Source organism: Oncorhynchus gorbuscha, linkage group LG11, assembly GCF_021184085.1.
Source record: "Oncorhynchus gorbuscha isolate QuinsamMale2020 ecotype Even-year linkage group LG11, OgorEven_v1.0, whole genome shotgun sequence".
NCBI lineage: Eukaryota > Metazoa > Chordata > Actinopteri > Salmoniformes > Salmonidae > Oncorhynchus > Oncorhynchus gorbuscha.
In genome coordinates this window covers 36936781-36958610 of record NC_060183.1, presented here as the reverse complement: position 1 = coordinate 36958610, position 21830 = coordinate 36936781, and the positions used below count along the sequence as shown (strand labels likewise).

The window sequence follows — 21830 nt, the reverse complement described above, 5'->3', positions numbered from 1 at the left end:
CACACATGGTAAACAGTTGACGCTTCTGCCAAGGACAACAGAAAACACACCTCTTTTAACAGGGAAATCATCATGCGTATATAGGACACAACTGAGTGTCGTTAATGTCTCTGGTGGAACCATGACAGTGAGTCTTTCTGGGTAAGTCTCTAAGAGCTTTCCACACCTGAATTGTGCAACATTTGCCCATTATTCATTCCAAAATGATTCAATCTCTGTCAAATTGGTTGTTGATCATTTCTAGACAAATATTTTCAGGTTCTGCCCTAGATTTTCAAGCTGATTTAAGTCACAACTGTAACTAGGCCACTCAGTAACATTCAATGACGTCTTGGTAAGCAACTCCAGTGTATATTTGTGTCACAACCTCATCTGTTTCACATGTCTTTGTGATTGTCTCCACCCCCCTCCAAGTACGCCCATCTTCCCCATTATCCCCTGTGTATTTATACTGGTGTTCTCTGTTTGTCTGTAGCCAGGTCGTCTTGTTTATCAAGTCAACCAGCAGTTTTTGTATCAGCTCCTGTTTTCCCCAAGTCTCTCTTTTCTCGTCCTCCTGGTTTTGACCCTGAGCCCGCCCACCTGATCCCTCTGCCTGCCCCTGACCCTGCCTGCAGTCCTGTACCTTTGCCCAGTCTCTGGATTACCGACCTCTGCCTGACCTGGCCCTGAGCCTGCCTGCCGTACTGTACCTTTGCTCCTGTTGCTGTAATAAACATTGTTACTTCGACACAATCTACTTCCTGGTCTTACCTTTATCCTGGTCATTTGGCCTTGTGTTTTAGGTTATTGTCCTGCTGAAAGGTTAATTTGTCTTCCAGTGTCTGTTGGAAAGCAGACTGAACCAGTTTTTCCTTCAGGATTTTGCCTGTGATTAGCTCTATTCCGTTTCTTTTTGTCATAAATACCACCCTAGTGACAAGCATACCCATAACATGATGCAACCATACCATGTCAGCATTTTTTCTCCTACGCATCTACCAATAGGTGCCCTTCTTTGCAAGGCATTGGAAAACTTCCCTGGTCTTTGTGGTTGAATCTGTGTTTAATGCTCGACTGAGGGACCTTACAGATAATTGTATGTGTGGGGTACTGAGATGAGGCAGTCATTCAAAAAATCCTGTTAAACACTATTATTGCACAGAGAGCAACTTATGTGACTTGTTAATCAAATGTGTACTCCTGAACTTAATTAGGCTTGCCATAACAAAGGGTTTAATACTTATTGACTCAAGACATTTCAGGTTTTCATTTTTAATTCATTAAAATGTCAAAAGACATAATTCACTTTGACATTATTATTTACATTATATGGTATATATTGTGGGGTATATAGTGTATCTGTATATTATGGGGTATTGCCAGTGACAAAAAAGGGCACTTGCCCAGGGCCTGACCTCCAGGGGGCCCCCATTGCTTGTCTCCACTCAGATAGCATATTAACATGGCATAAATCATGGCAAAATGTGTAGAATTTCAGAAAAATAGCTTTAAACTGCGCAAATGTATCTCCACCCCATGCTAAAATGCAAAAACTCCAACATTTTCGCAACTCCCATGTCAAAATGTGTAGAACTGAAGGAAATCTACTTTAAATAAAAATATATATATATTCGTCTTAGGGCCCCCAAAAGTCTAGTGCCGGCACTGCATCGATAGCTCTTGGTTACATTTCTCCAGCCCCAATCCCTCAGTGTTTTACTGAAACGGGCGATAAAACGCGTTGTTATTGTTTCTACTGTTGATTGCGGCTTTAAACCATACATTCATATTGATTTAGATTTATGATTTGGGTTATTGAAAGTAACCCTATTAATAGCCAATCACACAAACGTAAGAACATGATAGCAACATCTATCCTATCTAATATGACAACTGCTTCGGTCATGCATGAGAACGACACAAGCAAGTTAGAACAGTCTGACTACGTCGAGGAAACTGACTAATGCATTATGCATTACTTCAAAATCAGCCACAGCAGCCATTTCCGTTATCTGCGTAGGTCGGTTGGTTTAGAACTGCACCCTGATCTAATCTTACCTGTTTTGGCTTTAATGTTGGCCCTCAAAAGGTCCCCACTTGAAAGGTGCATTAATCCGAAACTTTTTACTATGCGCCCCGACACAGTGCCTTTCCCCGAGCCCGGAGGTCCCATGATAACCGCCCGGAATATCCTTTGTAGAAGCATTTTCCAATGTTGTGTTAATGTTGTAACCACCATATAAAGACAAGTATTGTCCTTCCCATGAAACTGTTATTTGTGCATTTACACAAGGAAACTTCCGCTCAAGCGAGCTTGAATGTCTTAAGTCTTTCCACTGTGTGCAATCGCCTACTGTCGGCGTCTCCTGTAGTACTTTTAGCTTGTCCCTTCAAATTAGCCTTTTTTTTCCTGAAAACTTTACGCGGATAGAGGAGGTAGTTCATAATGAAAAAACAGCTTCGACTGGCTGCATGGCTGGCTGCGCTGCACGGCTGGCAGCGCTGTACCGAGGGCACGTGAGGACGCTACAATCCACACATCACATCCATCAAGACCAATGATGAACAATATAAACCAATGACCGTGAAATAAACTCTGGATTCATAGCCGCAGAAGTAAGGGTTCTGAGGGTACTGCAGCACCCACTGATAGATCAAGTATATATTTATATATTATATATAAAGACATTTTAATTTAAAAAAATAAAGACAAAAATCTACCAAATTAGTGCACTAGGCCGTCATTACTCCTGTTTTAGCAGAGACAAATTCTCAGACAAAAATGTTAAGCAGCAGTGCAGTTAAAGATAAAGAAAAAATATATAATAGAAATGAGGGATAGGCCTAAATACACAATGAATGGCGATGAACAATAATGAGTAAAAATAGCATGGCTATATACAGGGAGTACCAATACAGAGTCGATGTGCAGGGGTACGAGGTAATTGAGGTAGCTATGTACATATAGGTAAGGGTAGACAACAGTGACTAGACAACATGTTAGATAATAGACAGTAGCAGCAGCGTATGTGGTGTGTGTGTGTGTGTGTATGCGTGCATGTGTCTGTGTGTGTCTGTGTCTGTGTCTGTGTGTGTGTGTGTGTAGCATCAGTATGCATGTGTGCACTTATGTGTGTGTGGGTGTATGTAGTATGTGTATGTGTGTTTTGGGGTGTCAGTGTAAGTATGTGTGTGTGCATAGTCAGTACACGCGAGTTAGTGCAAAAAAAGGGTCAGTGCAGGTAGTCCGGGTAACCATTTCATCAGCTATTTAGAAGTCTTATTTAGCAGTCTTATGTCCTGGGGGGTTTGAAGAAGTTCAGGGTCCTGTTGGTTCCAGACTTAGTGCACTGGTACCGCTTGCTGTGCGGTAGCAGAGAGAACAGTCTATGGCTTGGGTGGATGGAGTCTTTTAATTTTTGGGAGGGCCTCTCTCTGACACCAGGGAGCTCGACCCGCATAGATGGAAACAGAAAAGTCTGAGCCTTTTGGGTAAAAACACTGGGGTAAATCTAGCCCATTCATAGACACTAACTACCTTTGGCATCTATTCCTGATGGTATCTTCTGGCCGGGGGAGTTACGCTTGCTGTACGGTTTTGGAAACATCTTTCATATCAGCGAGAAATAATAACAAAAAAATGTAAAAAGTTAAATTACAACACACCTTTATAGGGTTAGTGTTCCCACATGGTGATATCTCCATTTTACAGTGTTTACCTGTGCTAATTACCTATCTAACCTGCTTGAATTGTAGTTTGTCGGCTGGAGGCACACTACCTGTGCAAACCTGCTACAGTAAGTGTATATGTTTAATTTTTACAGATTTTTTGTTGATATGAAAGATAAGTTCCATATGTTTCAAAAACCGTATCGCAACCAATGATTATTGAAGTTTCTAAATGTTTAAACAGTGCTTAAAGCTGAGAATCCTTGGGATAAGGCAGAATGCCTTGTTTAGTGTCTTGGGTTCTGGAGAACAATGGTATATGGAAATGTATGGAAATGAGCCATAAGGGTATGTGTTTTTTACATAGGCTTTTATTTTAACCAAAGACCATTTGGACAGAGAATAAATAAATTATTGAATAATTACTGATATTTACCCACGGTCAAAATGTTTCTCATCATAACCCTCTCTGTCTGAACTTTGTGTCCTGTGGTGTTTGATAAAGCTCGAGATACCGGGTTTAAAGCTATGCTTATGGCGCCATCTGGTGGTTAATACGAATACCACGTTTAAAATGCCCTTCATGTCCCTCGTGGCGTCCCGTAGTTAACCCTTTACTCTCTCGACTCCCCATATTGAACACACGTGTGGAAATAACAACAGCATGGCAAGCCAGGGATTCACTTACGATGGTTGTAATTTTTTCAGACAACGACTAGTGTTGTCAACACTAAGTGGCAAAAGAGTCAAAATCAGAAACATTCGATCTAAAGACGATAACCCAGGACTTAGAGGTAAGTGGACTGCAAAACACCAATGTGGCGTCGCATTATTACATATGGCTAGCATTACCTAGCTAGCTGTTACTACGCAGTTAAAGTTCATCCATTCCAGCACGCCCAAGTAGACCGAATTGTTGCTTTTTGGCACAAATGACCTATAACTTAATCAACCAGCTAAGTTATTGGACAACATCTAATGCATGATACAGTAGGACCATAGCTACATAACAATGAATATTCATGTGATCCCTTTTGAGGGTTTTGTTAGTTAACATTAGCTAGGCAGCAGTCACTACCCAGCTAGCATTTGTGTTCAACCAAAGACTAACACTCCTTTGGTTCAGCTCTATAGAAAATCATGCTTCTATAAACACACACCCTTAATTCTGCAAAATATCCCATAGCTGTTTGTAGACAGTCAAGTAAATGCTGCATGTGCCTAATAAATAGATAAGGTTGTTATTGGGGTTGAACACACTTTTATTGACATATTTTTTTGTGTATGTTCTAGATTTTGAAGCCAGCTTCATCCGGCTTCTGGACAAGGTAACCAATGGGACCAGAATAGAAATCAACCAAACAGGTAAACCATGGGCAGATGGATACACAGACCCCAGCGTCTGTCGTGCTCACTACTGAATTCCAATGTCATTGGGTTTGTTTGTACTCTGCAGCCACCTAACTTTTGAATGCATGATGCATGCATATACACCAAACTGTCCTTGGCAGGACCTCAGTTTTACACACACTTCAGTCGTTGTCACACACACGCACACACAGGTCAGCACGTGTTTGAAGGGGCAAGTTATTGACAGTGGGAAAACAGGAAGGAACTCATCAGCCCTTCCAGGAGAATGAACATGGTATTACTGAAAACAGGTCATATTTTCTAATCCTGAGCCTAATTTTCTTTTCTGGTTGTAAACGTGAATGTTGCAGTTCAGCTCTTGAATGTTTTTTTTATGTTGCGGAGACCGTGGCGCAGCGGCACCCCCGGCAGTGTCATTGATGTTGGAGCGCAGCATTTGTGAGGCGTGATATGCACATGCTAGCGTGGGTGTAGTTGCATATGTTTACATGCTCCAAATGTCTGCTTTTGATGTTGTTCCTAGGCGTTTCTGCGTCCATTTTTCAACTCCTTAGACCCAGAGACCAGGCAGGCCAGACGGATATCCCTGTCCTGGGCCATGTTCATAAGGGCACATCGTAGCAGGGTACACTGCAACAGAAAACAACAATCTGTGCTTCCATTGGACAACTGTATGTACTTACCATCCAGTTTGAAAACATTCTTTCCGCACTGAAAACAACCCTCTCCTCTCTCTGCCCTGTAGGTACGGTGCTGTTCTACCAGCCGGGCCTGCTCTATGGTGGTGTGGTGGAACATGAGTGTAACACCCAGCGGTCTGTGGGTTACTACCTGGAAGCTCTACTCATGCTGGCTCCCTTCATGAAGAACCCTCTGAAGGCTGTGCTGAAGGGGGTCACCAATGACCCTACTGACCCCTCGGTAAGACCCATGTTCCCTTTCTTATATATACATGTGTAGCAGCTGGCTAAGGGGCAGTTAAAGATTTGTGGGGTGGGGGAGTGGTCCAAAATAGCAGAGGATTGACAAACGTATTTATTTATTTTTGCTTTGTGTGGGTGTTTTTTAAATGTATTCATTGGGCACAAGGGAAGGTAATGTGTGTTTTCCCTGATTCACATTTACCATATTATTTCTTTCACCCTAGCCACATTTCCTCATCTGCTTGCAGATCAAGGTGTTTTGGTACTTCCCTTATGCACTACGCTTTTCCCTCGCGCTAACAATAACACCGGTCAATATCGTCTGACTGTCTATCCTGCTCTCTAGCTACCATTCATGGTGACAATAGTGGTAGGTGGATCATTTGTCCAGAACTGCAATGGGCTAATTAGCAGTCTTATCCCGCATGTGGCGGGTCATCATTCTCTCAAGTTGTCCTTTCCAGCAGCCTACCCTCTGCATACCACTGCTGGATTGCTTCTGGTTCTAAGTAGGGTTGGTTCTGGTCGGTCCCTGGATGGAAGACCAGATGCTACTGGAAGTAGTGTTGGAGGGCCAGTAGGAGGCACCCTTCCTTCGGGTCTAAAAAAAAAACATATCCCAAATGCCCCAGGGCAGTGATTGGGGACATTGCCCTGTGTAGGGTGCCGTCTTACGGAATGGGGGTGTTTTCTAAATATGTGGTCACTAAATATCACGTGGCACTTATCGTAAGATTAGGGGCGTTAACCTCAGTGTTCTGGCTAAATTCCCAATCTTTCCCTAATACCTTTTTTTTGTTCATTTTCTTTTCAATACTACTACTCGCTGTTTATTATCTACGAACAGTCCCTTTACCCCTACCCACAGTACATGTACAAATGACCTTGACTAACCTGTACCCCTGCACATTGACTCAGTACCGGTACCCCCTGTATATAACCTCGTTATTGTTACTTTTTATTACATCGTTTTTTACTTTAGTGTATTTAGTAAACATTTCCTTAACTGCGTTGTTGGTTAGGGGCTCACATTTCACGGTAAGGTCTACATCTGTTGTATTCGGCGCATGTGACAAATCAAATTTGATTGGATTTGATACCATCATGGCCACCTAATCATGCCCAGCTTCCAATTGGTTCATCCATCCCCACCTCCTCTCCCCTGTAACTATTCCCCTGGTCATTGCTGTAAACGAGTGTTTTCTCAGTCAACTTATCTGGTCAAATATATAATAATGTGGCCACACATGCTCCCAGTAACACTCCGTCTGCTCTGCCTCCTCTACCATCCGAGCATCTATTCCTCGCACTTCTAGAACATTTCAATATAGCCAAAATATTTAACATTTAAAGTGTATTACCTTTTTATGTTTGGCATAAACACAACCAGTGACAATGTTTTAATCTGATTAGGCTACTTCAAAAGTCTCCTGTAGGTTACCTGCGCACGTTTGTCCAACATTTAATTCCAGCATCTATGCACGGGTCATTTTGAGGAATGGAAAGAGACATTTTGTTACAAAGCAGCAAAAAGTTTAATGACTTGCAGAGATTGTCAAGCCTTCGAAACTGGGTAAAAGATGGGGAGGGATGAATTTTCTGTTTGTCAAGGTTTTAAGTAGCTATGTTTTTAGGGCTGTGACAATACCAGTATCGCAATATGTTTTTCATGACGAAAACACGAAGCAGATCAAATGCTTTGGTCCTCTAAAAACCTACTTTATGTAAAATATTGTGTCCTATAGTTTGGAAAATAATACATGTGAGACTGGATGACAAGATAATGTTTGTTTCCAACATTAGGGTAGTTTTCCTAAAGAAGTTAAATCCGCTATGTGTTTTGTTTCCTTGCCACGATATGAATGAGTATCGCCATACTGGACAAGTAAATGGAAACATAGCAGTGAGTTTTTTTGTTGTTCTAGACATTTAGAAAGTTCGCATAGAAAATAGATGCAACAATTGCCTGCTAGGTTGCATTTCCATTTAACTATCCTGAAAAACCGCTGGACATAATGACGTCGCACTTTAAACAAGTTTTCACTAGAACTTAATGTTGAGTCAAAATGTAGGGGTTGAAGTGTTTCAATGACCTATTTAGGGCAACTGCGCACCCAAACGCCTATCTTGTTTCATGCCTCGAGTAGCCTGTGAAAGCCAGCATGGATAGAATGCAATAATTGACTAATATTCAAATAATTCTCATGTGCCAATGTATCGCCACGGACCGTGCCATGGTGAAACTTGCACTCCTTTAGATCTGAAATGATTGGATGATGAAACTTGCACTCCTTTAGATCTGAAATGATTGGATGGTGAAACTTGCACTCCTTTAGATCTGAAATGATTGGATGGTGAAACTTGCACTCCTTTAGATCTGAAATGATTGGATGGTGAAACTTGCACTCCTTTAGATCTGAAATGATTGGATGGTGAAACTTGCACTCCTTTAGATCTGAAATGATTGGATGGTGAAACTTGCACTCCTTTAGATCTGAAATGATTGGATGGTGAAACTTGCACTCCTTTAGATCTGAAATGATTGGATGGTGAAACTTGCACTCCTTTAGATCTGAAATGATTGGATGGTGAAACTTGCCGGCGTTCTTAAGTCAGGTCGGGACAATCGGTGTCCTGTAAAGAAGCCTGGTTTTTATAGTTGGGAAGGGGGGGGGGGGTGATTTTGCAAGCAGTAGGCATTTAGAATTAAAAGTGGAGCTAATAGTTACATGATGACATCGCCTGCGTACCTTCAAACTTATTCTGCAATCATCATTCATTCGAAACACCTTGTCGCAATAATGTTAGCCAAAAGAAAGATCCGCCCGTGGAACGAATACAAATGTTGTCGATCTTTAGAGAATGTATCCTATCTGCTGTTTCCATTTTATACTACCGTTCAAAAGTTTGGGGTCTCGTAGAAATGCCCTTGTTTTGAAAGAAAAAAAAACATTTTTGTCCATTATAACGATATCAAATGGATCAGGAATACAGTGTACTTAAATAACTATTGTAGCTGGAAACAGCTTTTACAATTTTTTTAATGGAATATCTACATAGGCGTACAGAGGCCCATTTATCAGCAACCATCACTCCTGTGTTCTAATGGCACGTTGTGTTAGCTAATCCAAGTTTATCCTTTTAGAAGGCTAATTGATCATTAGAAAACCATTTTGCAATTATGTTAGCACAGCTGAAAACTGTTGTGCTAGTTAAAGAAGCAATGAAACTGTGTAGCTGTGTAGCTCAGTTGGTAGAGCATGGCGCTTGTAACGCCAGGGTAGTGGGTTCGATCCCCGGGACCACCCATACGTAGAATGTATGCACACATGACTGTAAGTCGCTTTGGATAAAAGCGTCTGCTAAATGGCATATATTATTATTATTATTATTATTATTATTAAACTGGCTTTCTTTAGACTAGTTGAGTATCAGGAGCATCAGCATTTGTGGGTTCGATTACAGGCTCAAAATGACCAGAAACAAAGAACTTAGCGAATTTCTGACGTGCACTTTGAACATGTTAGAATAACTGTCCACGTTTACTTTTCCTCTGCCATCAAGACAAGTAACGAACAGCGAAATCACTAGCCTATGTCAATCTGCTATAGTCGAAAATTAAGCTACCTGTGATATTGGTCAGCTTGTCGCTGAAGTAATAGCCTATTCCCAACAGACTCTGGGACAGTCGTGGGACAATGGATCCCAAATTCATTTAACCAGTAGGCGTAGGTTACATCAAAATGTAAAAAGGGACGTCTGATACAACCGATCAGAACGTTTAGATTAAAATGATGATAAACTATTATTTCTTCACATAAGTGCAGCAATGAGCACAAGGCAGTAGGCTATGCGTGAATGTTCCATAATGCAATTAGCTGGGAAACACTTGTCAAAAGGGCACTACGCATGTGAGTGGTTTCATGTGACAGAGATGGAAATTTAGAGAGAGAGGAGATCTAATGGGGCTACTTTGATGCAAGTAAGACATGCATCATAATATGTATTAAAACGTTCCGGTTTCAAACTAGGTATATGTTTTCCAGTTCATTGCAAAGTGGTGTGTGACGCGCTGATGAAGCCTTCCATGTCCGTTTGATGCAGCGTTCAAAAGAATACACTGAAGTCTGAGAGTTCAGAGTTCAAGACAACTGGGGGGGTCTGACTTTGACCTGAAGATCACTGACTTCATGATTTGACCTAGTATTTTTCAGAGTTCCCAGTCGTCATGAAAAGCACCACAAGATGCTGCCAATTAACATCAAAATATATATATTTTTTAAATAGGATTTCCCCTCGCTGATCATTGTCTGCAGCTGGCTTTGGTCGTAAAATAATGCGACAGTTAGGTAGAGTGAGCTTGTCCATGGTGGTCGGCAATCCCTCAGCCTTCTTGCCATGCGTGGCATCAACTGTGCCACAAGTTAATTCAATGGGGGGGGGGGCATTGTTTTTGTTTGTAAAACAGAGTTGGTGGAATTGTCCTTTAAATTGTTATGATGCAGGGGGTTGTGATTTCCACTCATGCTGAATGGAGACGTGCTCGTAAACGTTGTATAAGTGGAAAACCAAACCTCTTCTCTCGCCCTTTCTGCCAGGTTGACCAACTCAAGTATACGTCCATTCCTGTGATGAAGAGGTTTGGGATTAATGGAGAGGGGCTGGAACTGAAGGTGAGGCTTTTAGAGCACATTCCAAGCATTACCGTGTATGGGTTTACCTGTCTTCATATGACACAGTATAACTGCTATCTTTGTCTGGGACTCTTCGTTGGTATGTGGTGGAATGTGTTATTGGTATGTTTTATAGGGACCACCCATATATAGGGACCACCCATATGTAGAATGTATGCACACATGACTGTAAGTCGCTTTGGATAAAAGCGTCTGCTAAATGGCATATATTATTATATTATTATTATTATAGCATTTTTTTTGTTGAGACTTTTTTTGCAACTTGCCAGGCTTTTGGAAGAAATGATTCTGAATGATTTTACCTGGTTAAATAAATAAAGACGATTGTGTTTCCTGTGTCCAGGTAGTGAAAAGGGGGATGGCTCCAGGTGGGGGAGGCGAGGTACTGTTTACGTGTCCCGTTCGCAAGACTCTCCGTCCCGTCCAACTGTCAGAGCCTGGCAAGATCAAGCGGATCAGAGGAATAGCGTATCTTTTTCAGTCTCTTAAATGTTTTGATTCTTTTGTCCTTTCTCTTATGCTTTTGTCGAGAGTCTTGACACCAGCAAAATGTATGGAAGTTAGGGCTTTTTGTCTTTGTTTACGTTCTTGTATTTTTCTGTCATTGCCACCTTGCTTTACCTGGCTCATATAACACAACTTTATTGATCCGTTATACGGAGACAACAGAAATTGTTACACACCTTGACATTGGTCGTACAGATACTCTGTTAGAGTCTCTCCACAGATGGCCAACAGAATAGTGGACTCTGCCAGAAGCATACTGAATAAATTCATTCCTGATATCTACATCTACACAGACCACATGAAGGGGGACAAGTCTGGAAAGTAAGTCATCCCCCAGCCTGTGTCATATTCATTCGTCCATAGCTTAGGAAAACGAAGGTAAACCCTCTCCGTTTCAGTCAATCGTTCTCTGGTGCTGTGACTTTGGCCACTAGATGGGGCTATAGTTAAGAAACGCTGGAAGATTTACTTTTCAAGAAAGGAGGCGGAAAACTGTACTCAACTAGGGATGTTAATCGGCTAGCTGCCGAAAATAAGTAGTTTTGATGGCCTTGATGAAAAGGAGGATCCCAGCTTTCTATTGATACAATTTTTTATTTCTCAACTCCTAATTGAAGCCCGTCCTGCATTCGAGTGCCTAGGCAATACGTTTGGCAGGCTATCGGCATGTTATCTGCCACCGTGCAATTAGAGGCGGTGTGCATTTTCAAAACATATACTTCACCGTTTGAAACCTGGAAGTTTTACTTCAAATTATGAAATGATGTCTTACCCGCTTCAAAGTAGCCTAGCCAAAATCCGACCATAGAACCATGGAGGCAATTATTTTATAAGGACTTCCTCATAATGCCATTGAAAACAGGATTTATCTTCCGTTCTATTGGTTTTCATATCAACTTCCTTTCGCTGTCCAGAAGCCAAAGGCGCAATCCTAGTAATATTATCAACCTATCCACTGCATCGTTCGATTCACCCTCTTAAGTTCCTAACGGAGCTTTTCATCTCTTGTCACGTGGAACCACTCGCATCAGTTGTGCGGTTTAGAACTGCGTTTTCCAGTATATTGCATTTTGGCAAATGTTTTACATTGCCTGCATCATTAGTAGTTGTTAAATAATATACACTACATGACCAAAAGTATGTGGACACCTGCTTACCTGCAGTCCCGTTCTGTAATCTTGTGTGGCCTACCACATTGCGGCTGAGCCGTTGGCTTCCCAAGACGTTTCACTCCACACAAACAGCACCTACAATTGACCAAAATGTGCATCCCTCATCAAAATCGATGAACAATGTTCCCTTTTGATGATCTTAGTTTTCACTGCTTAATCAACAGCCAAAGCATACATTTCTGATGAGGCACAATCTGTTTATCATTTGTCATCAGTCATGTTGATCACTCGTGCTGAGCAATTATAATAGTTTGGGTTATAAAGGATTCTTTTTTTTACATTTAAATGCATTGTGGGTTGAATGCTGTAACAATACAGAATAAAATTATTAAAGTCCCATGATGGTAGTGACTGCCCAGTACTGCTTATCACTTAAGAATAATTTATTCACATTACTTTACTGAAATGTTTGTTGTGTATATTACGTTTGTTTTAGGCCTATTTGATGTCTTGGAACGAAATAGGAAATTCCTCATCTCTATAGAGCTGCTGACTATGCTGTCTGACAACCACTATTTTAGTAGTTCTTAACGTAAATAAGGCATACGTTTATGACTGCTGAATACCAACTATCGATCTGAGATAATGTATTTTCGGGTAGAGGCACCTCACGAGACAACTGCTCTCTCCCTCGCGATTGTGCATTTTTTTGGCCCTTCTCTCAGACCAGCAGGTGCGGGTTAATTACCACATTTTCTGCGCTAAACTAGGTAGAAAATCGTAGGATCTGATTAATCTAGAGAAACTGCGCGTTGCGCGCAGAAAAAGATGGAACGTAATGGAATTACGATAATGGAACAGATGTCTGGTCAGTTTGTTTTTTAAAAAATGGAAGAAAAAAAATCACAGAAATGTTGGTTAATCGCTCAGCGCTAATGGCCGCACTAACAAAAGTGGTTCTAGTCCACTTCAAGGTTCAAGGGTACTGTTTTGAGTAGCAAACATTTCACTTAGTGACGCAAACACACATTGATAAGGTTGTTTTCCCCAGAAAACCGTTCAATCACGGCCGATTTCTCTCCCTCAGGTCTCCGGGCTTTGGCCTGACCTTGGTGGCTGAGACCCTGAACGGGACGTTCCTTAGTGCAGAGCAGGTGTCCACCCCCCAGGGGCAGGGAGACCCTGTGCTGCCTGAGGACCTGGGAAGAAACTGTGCCAAGCTACTGCTGGAGGAGATCTACAGGGTGGGTCACACACACACACACACACACACACACACACACACGGCGTGGTGCACTTACAAATTTCTTTTTTTAAGACGTTTCAGTAATTTAGCCGACGCTCTTATCATGGGCTACTTAGAGTAGTGAGTACACCATTTCCCCGGGTGGTCCCACCCGGGAATCGAACCCGCAACCCTGGTGTTGCAAGCGCCATGCTCTACCAGCTGAGCCACTCAGGACTCCTGTCAAATGTGTTTTAAATCGACTTGTAACCCTCAAGTCAAGTTGACTTTAATGGTACTATTTAACCATAAGGTCCCATGGAGATCAGAAGACCTTTTTCCCAAGGGACACCTGGACTATCATGTCTAACTGTCATTACAGCGGTTGAGTACATACCGGACATTAAGTGTCTGGACTTAATTCACACATTCAAATCACTGTTTTAAGGCTACATGTTTGCTATTCTCAGTGTGCGGTATTTACCCTCAGTGACACAAACAGTCTATCATGTCTAACGGTCATTACAGCTGTTGAGTACATACCAGACATACGTTTACTCTCACAGAGCGAGTGAGACATCTGTCTCTCAGATAAGAGTTCAGACTCAGCTCATCGTTACAGGGAATGTGGGTAAACAGGCACTGTTTGTTTACATGTTGTGATTGAGTCAAGCCCTCAACTGTGTTACAGAGACTTATGTGTCTGACAGACCCTAATGTGCTGTGGACATCTGGGCCCATATTTGCGAAGCGTCTCAGAGTACCAGTGCTCATCTTGGATCAGGTTCCCCCTCAGGTTCCCCCTCTAAATCATTGATTTAAAAGACTAAACTGATCCTAGATCAACACTCCTTCAAGAGCCTCGACTTGTATGAGATTACACGTGCCTGGTCGGTTTTCACGCACGAGTCAGAGACACAAAAAATCTGTCTGTTATGTCAGTCTGTCTATAAAGTGACTGTACCAATCTAGACAACATTACACTGCAGTGCTTTATGTAGCGAGAGTGATTTTATAGTTGATTGTTTCATGAATAAATATGTTCCACGTCTTTAACCAAATCAAATCCAATTTTATTTGTCACATACACATACGCATGGTTAGCAGATGTTAATGCGAGTGTAGCGAAATGCTTGTGCTTCTAATTCCGACAATGCAATAATAACCAACAACCAGCGCAATTCTAGAAGTGTTAATGCTGGGTAAGTGGTTAAGGCGATGGATTATAAATTGAGGTTAACGCTATGTCATTGTGAATGTTATCTATAAGTGGTAAATATGATAACGATGTGATGCAAAACTCGCCTCCCGTCTTTGAGAATGCACTCCCCCAAAGAAAAAGGCACTTAACAAAAAAAGCCGCGGAGTCTGTGACTTCACTTTTCTCCTCCTGACTCACACTGGTCACCCCCTTTCATAAGAGCATGTGAATCCAGTTAGCCAGAAGAATTTGATGATTTGTTTTGAATGATGAATATTGTTGCTCACTTCTCTACTAAGCTAGGCCCGTGGAGAGCGACTGCTTCAATCTCCTCATTGGCCAAGAGGAGGGAAGGGTAAGACTAGGAGATAGAAGAGTCACTGGTGTCTCCTGGGAATGGTTGTTTGAAGCATATAAGGGTGGTTGAGTTTCTTTTGGAGGACATGCGATGCACACCTGTGTTTGTTCAGTGGCTAATCAGTAGTGCTGGCTGGCAGGCAGGCAGGCAAGCAGCAAGCGTAGTGGTCGTAGTAAACGGGAGATATGTTTTGGAGCGCCTGGTGAGATGAGGGACAAGGAGAGCGGCTGTAAGTAGTGGTCTTTTAACATTTGAATAGTTATTAATCTCTTTTAGAGATGAAATCAATACAATGCATTTGGCAAATTGTTAAATATGAAATTAAGTAGGTAAAGTTGAACCTCTGGCTTTTAGATGATTTGATAGTAGTCGTCCAGTAACTCTCCCATATGTTACCTTAATGTCAGAATGTTTTGTGGTTTTCTATGCATGGTGACAAACAAGCATGATGTCAGCCTTTTTAAACTTAATTTTCTGTGTGGTTCAGAGGCAGGCTACGCCTACGCATCTTAGACAGTGGATTGTAGCACTCCCTTTCCCTTCAAAATAGTAGGCAAAATCATTCACGGTATTTTTCTGGACCTAGGTTACTATAATTCAATTTGACCATTTCTTTTCCACCAGTTGATGAGATGCCAAATACACTGGGGTCTGAAATTGACACCGTTGATAAAGACGAGCAAAATGACTAAAATAAATAATACAAATGCTGAACTATATTGTATGCTTAAAAAAAAGGGAAATGTATATTTTAAACTAATACAATTGCTCTGAGAAATCATTTTGTTCAAGTAATTTAAAAAAATCTCAAAGGTACGGACTAAAATGGACATACCCGTTTTCAATCACCTCGCGAAGATATTGGCACTGAGGCTTTTTCTTCCCAATTACAATCTTGTCTCATCGCTGCGACTCTCCCAATGGGCTCGGGAGATTCGAAGGTAGGGTCATGCGTCCTCCGAAACATGACTCGCCAAACCGCGCTCTTTAACACCCACTCGCTTAACCCGGAAGCCAGCCGCACCAATGTGTCGGAGGAAACACGGTTCAACTGACGACCAGAGTCAGCCTGCAGGCGCCTGGGCCCGCCACAAGTAGTTGATAGAGCGCAAAAAAATAAAATAATGACATGGAATTCTAAGAAAATCGTGTCTTCTAAATGAACTAGTGTAGCCCACAGCCATATGGCATAGCCAGATCAGGGCCTAACATAAGAACAACTCAAGAGTATGCTTTTCTGTTCTGAAATATACATTTTCTTCACGTCGTGTTTCTTTTAGACCTGTCGAAGATAAATTATGGATTTATTGTGATTGTGTAGGCTATATTAAATGGATTTAGACGTTTTGGAATGTGGAAGCCAGGAGATGCTAAACGTGTTTAGGTTAATTAACATTCAATTACCGCAAGACAGGCAGTTATTTGCTTGACAATCACCGGCTGACAAAATGTCATGACCACCACAGCCCTACCCATGATGCAATGTTACTGTTTTAAATTGTAGGTCCAGACCATGCCTTATATGATTTAAACATTTTATCTTATGTCCTTATTCTGTTACATTTTTCATCAGGGGTCAGGACATATCTTTCCTAGACGGATCACCGGGTCAGACTGACTGTCTGGAGATTACAAACAGTGAATTGTTTGGATTCCCAATAGTATCATAGAACACATAATGACTGGAGACAATGTTGCCTTAGTTATTTGAAAATCCGATTTAAGTGATTGAATCATATTCATGCTGATGACCAGATGTTGGGCATAAAGAAGGCCACTGACACTGCATGCTCAACATAGCACGGGATTCACAGCCAGACTAGTCTCTGTCTAACCTCTGTGCTCTTCAGTAAATCTAAGATGTTGGGTTGGGCAGCTCTGCTGTGCCCTGCAAGACTTTTACTGTGCCGCACCAGTCAAATTCAAACCATCGACGATGGCTGTCAATTATCGTCGATAGACAATGCTATCGCCCAACCGTACTAAAATGTCATATGTCGAGAAGCTACAAGGGGATTGACAGAGATGATTGGACTGTAACCTGGTCTGTCTGAGTACACTTCAGTATTAGTTGGTGTATTTGATGTCTCTACCATGTTAAGATTGTTCATGTTTCAAGTTGGGTTATGGCAATTCTTATTTTTGAATAATAGAATGATCAGTCTAATCTGCTTTTTGTTATCTTCTAAGTAAGGCCGTGACGCCACGTTTGGTCTTATCTTAGAGGGGATTGAGCTTTTTGGGACCTCTCCCCTTGTGACGTCGGTGTGTTATGTTGTTCTTCCCCCCCCCCCCCCACTCTGCGCTCTCTCTTTCAGGGCGGCTGCATCGACTCAGCCAATCAAAGCCTGGCTCTCGTGTACATGACCTTGGGTCAACAAGATGTATCTAAAGTGCTGCTCGGCCACCTCTCTCCATACACGTAAGTTATTTATTTATATATTTTTTTACTGTAAGCTGATTGGCAGGACCTGCGATCCAAAGTTCTCTCCTATAGCTGGAATTTAAACTGGCTGTGGTCAAACAAAAAGGGACTAACCTGATAGTGGAAAGCAAACAAGTTATTTACAATAATTGTCGTCATTTATGGTAAACCTTTGGCCACATTTTTGTTGAATCTTTTGTTTGACGATTTGTGCAAAACATTTAGGGTGAATGTTTCTGGTTCTTCTACGAACTTCAAAATAATGTTTTATTAGTACATCTGTTTTAATGTTGTATTTAATCATTTTATGAGAACATTTTGAGATTAAATCCAATCCATTAATATCCTACAAATGCGGTCGAGAATATTGGCCCCGAATGGAGCAACATTTTCTGATTTCTCTTTTCAAAGCTGGTTGAATGGCTATTTTTTACCCTGTAGGCACCTGCAATTTACCACAGGTGAGAAATTACACAGTAAACAAGAATTTTCCTCCAACCAAATTAATTAAAGTGTTGAATGATTTCGTCCAGGCCATTATTACTTTAAAGTGAAAATAATACATGTTTGTTTGGATCTAAAAAAAAAGATATATAAAACAAATACACATGTGAACACAGTTTTACATTTCAATATATTTTAAAAGAAATAGTGAATCGTGCAAGGGTGACTTTATTTGACTGCATCTGTAGTAGAGAAAGTTAAGACTAAGCCATAAAGGTAAATAACTGGTATCCATGTGTGTTGACATTTGTACATGTTTGTCGTTTGTGTTTCGATCCCCTGATAGCATGGCAGTGATAATGTGGCTGTTCGGGGACAACGGGTTCATCACTCCTTCTCACGTAGGGTTTTTACCGGGCATATTCGCCCACGGTTGGCTCCATGTCAACTACAATTCCAACAATATTTTTCCGTTTAGAAATGTCAATCATCGCTTTCAAACCGGTTTTCGAAACATATGCCGATACGCCAGTGATCAAAATCAAATGTCACATGCGCCGAATACAACAGCTGTGGACGTTTACAGTGAAATGCTTACTTTACAAGCCCTTAACCAACAATGCAGTTTTAAGAAGATACTTTTTTTTTTAAAGTAAGAGATAATAACAAATGATTAAAGAGCAGCAGTAAATAACAATAGCGGGACTATATACAGGGGGTACCGGTACAGAGTCAATGTGCGAGGTCACCGGTGTTGAGGTAATATGTACATGTAGGTAGTTATTAAACTGACTTTGCATAGATAATAACTGACTAGCACCAGCATAGAGGGGGGGGGGGGGGGGGGGGTGTAGCCATTTGATTAGATGTTCAGGAGTCTTATGGCTTGGGGGTAGAAGCTGTTTATAGAAGCTGCCTCTTGGACCTAGATTTGTCGCTCCGGTACCGCTTGGCGTGCGGTAGCAGAGAGAACAATCTATGACTAGGGTGGCTGGAGTCTTTGACCATTTTTAGGGCTTTCCTCTGACACCGCCTGGTATAGAGGTCCTGGATGGCAGGAAGCTTGGCCCCAGTGATGTACTGGGCCGTACGCACTACCCTTCCCTATCAGCAAGAAGGAATCATTCAAACAAAAAAGATACACTTTGTCACAATTTTGCACCTTCATTTGACGAAATACACTTCCTCCCCAGTTACGCGTACACACACACACACACACCACACACACACACACGTGTTCAGAGAAAGCTCGATAGCAAATCAACAAAAAAAAAAAAAAAAAAAAAAAAAAACCGATGGCAAAAATTAAAATGTGAAGCAGACAATTCTTTGGTCCTTTAAAAACCTGCTGTATGTAAAACAGTGTGCTATAGCTTGGAATATATTGACAGCATAATGATGTTTGCTTCGAACATTTTAGGGCAGTTTTCCTAAAGAAGCTAAACGCTTTGTTTTGTTTCATTGCCGCAATACTGGTATCGTCCTGGCCCTAACCCCAAAAAGGTGTGTAGTAAAATGATTTCTCTCTAGGAGTGTCGCAGCAGTCTTAGGCACTGCATCTCAGTGCAAGATGCGTCACTACGGTCCCTGGTTCGAATCCAGGCTGTATCACATCTGTCCGTGATTGGGATAGGGCGGGGTGCACAATTGGCCCAGCGTCGTCCGGGGTAGGCTGTCATTGTAAATAAGATTTGTTCTTAACTGACTTGCATAGTTAAATGAAAGATGCGTTATGTTTCCAAAACCGTATCGCAAGCGATGCATTTTAACATTCAGAACGAGCATCAGGGATCTTAAATTATTTTTAATTATTTTTTTAACTCCCCCCCGAACAGAAGATGCTATTGTCAATATGAATGAGTTCCAGTCCTCTCAGAGTATGAACTATGAACTGTCCATTTTCAGTTATCATGGTACCGGTGCTGTGTCCCTGTCAAGTACAGTACTATGATAACTGAAGATTGGCAGTGCCATCTCAATGGTTCTCTCATCACCTTCTGAGGCAGCTAGGCAAGACTACAGCTCTCTGTGCTTTTCTGTGAGTGTGGATCGTCCAATTTTGGATTCTGAGTTCTCAGTATTGATGTTCTACAGTATGTTTGGACGGTCCATCCATTTCCTGTTTTATGAGTATATGTTGTTGTGTATGGGTGATCATAAAGACCTTTGAGCTGCTGTTTGGTGTTTTTGAAGGCATTCCAAAGCACACACTGTCCTCGGTCAGTGCTTGTCCCCAGTCATCTACTCTGACATCACACACCGGGTCAGGGGTAGGGTTGCAAAATTTCGGGAATGTTTTGTTCTGGTTGGAGGATTCCAGATTTCCTACTTATTCCCTCCTAATTTCGGGAATCCTCCAACAGGGATTTCGGGAAAAGAAGAGAATTTATTAAAGGTTCCTGGAATTCTGCCACCCTTGTCAGGGGTCACAGTGCTTCTCAGTATTCCAGTGTTTGATGTTCCCTCTGGCCTTTACAGTCTTTTTCTATGATGCTCTGGTGTTTTGTATTTGACTGTTGTAAAATAACAAATAATCTGCCTGAGGTTAGCCTGTCTTGTGTTGTACTGCTGTATTTGAGTAGCCCAACCCACCTAAACTCTCGCTCTCCTCTCAGGATTGAGTTCCTCAGACACATGAGAGACTTCTTCCAGATGATGTTCAAGATCGAGACTCAAAAACCATCGGAGGACGAGAGGAAAGGAGGAGACAAAGTACTGATGACCTGTGTTGGAGCCGGCTATACCAACATCAGCAAATCGATCAAATAAAGACTGTACAGTATTTTTCTACCTGTGTCGTTTTTGAATTGCGGTGGTGTTTGGATAAATCTTTTTCTAGATTTTTATTTAAATGTATTTGGGCACATTCTAAATCAACTGTCAGCTTAATGACTTTAAATAATTTTTGCCATTTGGATAACATTATGCAGTAGGAGTAGTAACACCAATAAGACATTTTATGTTGAGGATATTTGTAAATGGGGGTCACGTGCTCAAATCGAAGGTCATGATTAACCCTTAAATGATGTGATCAATAATGTTGCTCACAATGTTATTTCACCAAGTGAGTTTTTGGATTTAAACTCACCAAATTATCAATGGTGTCCTCAAATTGATGATGTACTAAAAGGGTTTATTTAATAGGCTCCTCCCCTGAGAAATTTGCCACTGGTGGGAATACTCAAGGAACTTATCTTAGAATTTCAAGGCAGTAACCCCAATTAAATATTACTGAGGGACAGACATTATACAATAAGTATTTTAATGGTCTGTTATTGAGCGAGACAATATATTAAATACATTTGTTCACTTTCTTTCAAAATAATATACCTCAAAATCCCCATAACATTACTCATCACTACTGGAAGAAGCCAATTTGCATACTCAAAGTAGATTTAAACAATACATAAACTAGGTTTTGCATTATGTTGATCATTGATAAACGGTTCAATATAAACAGAACCATCTAATGTAACTATGTGTTTTTGTATGGTTGCAAGAAATCTAATTAAAATACGGGAATCTGTAGGATTTCCTCTTGAGCATGAATTATGACCACATTTCATAAATTCAGTATTCATTCTATATAGCTGAGCATCTCAAATAGAACTCTATCGGTCTTTAAATCTACACCACATATACCATGTTGAACAAACGTGCATCATTGACAAATCATTTTAATTATTGTCTTCGAACTGTTGCCAAATAATGACATGCACACAAAACATTAAGAACACCTTAATTTTGAGTTGCGCCTCCGGTTTGCCCTCCAAACAGCCTCAATTCGTTGAGACACAGACTCTAAGAAAGATTGATTCTTCCATTAATGTAATTGTCTGCATCATTTCCAATACCCCATATATTTTGGGGTGTATATATAGTAGCAGTCAAAGTTGGGACACACCTGCTCATTCAAGGG

The 21830-nt window shown here is 41.2% G+C and overlaps 2 protein-coding genes and 1 long non-coding RNA gene across 4 annotated transcripts in view; 1 reads left to right on the top strand and 2 right to left on the bottom strand.

Moving 5' to 3' along the window:
* The window catches only part of ak3 (adenylate kinase 3), a 53260-nt gene extending 50717 nt beyond the window's left edge, over positions 1 to 2543 (bottom strand). Inside the window, exon 1 of one of the 2 annotated variants that reach the window (XM_046369502.1) lies at positions 2041 to 2543. Coding sequence is in view for 1 of the 2 variants with exons in the window: in XM_046369501.1 (XP_046225457.1) it covers positions 2041 to 2221 (181 nt within the window). In the remaining variant the exon portion in view is untranslated. The remainder of the gene's footprint in view (positions 1 to 2040) is intronic. The other variant, XM_046369501.1, reaches the window with a different exon arrangement.
* A 1408-nt stretch (positions 2544 to 3951) lies between these two features.
* LOC124048573 lies at positions 3952 to 16145 on the bottom strand. Its single transcript, XR_006841254.1, has 3 exons — positions 15878 to 16145; positions 12304 to 12393; positions 3952 to 5652 (listed from the first exon to the last, which is right to left on the bottom strand). It is a non-coding gene; the product is annotated as an uncharacterized LOC124048573 (long non-coding RNA).
* Positions 4258 to 20699, top strand: rcl1 (RNA terminal phosphate cyclase-like 1). The gene is made up of 9 exons (XM_046369497.1): positions 4258 to 4445; positions 4945 to 5016; positions 5768 to 5943; positions 10544 to 10618; positions 10983 to 11107; positions 11342 to 11467; positions 13346 to 13502; positions 17361 to 17464; positions 20527 to 20699. The coding sequence occupies exons 1-9, from the start codon at positions 4316 to 4318 to the stop codon at positions 20678 to 20680; spliced, it is 1119 nt and encodes a 372-aa protein (XP_046225453.1). The 5' UTR covers positions 4258 to 4315; the 3' UTR covers positions 20681 to 20699.
* The last annotated feature ends 1131 nt before the right edge of the window (positions 20700 to 21830 follow it).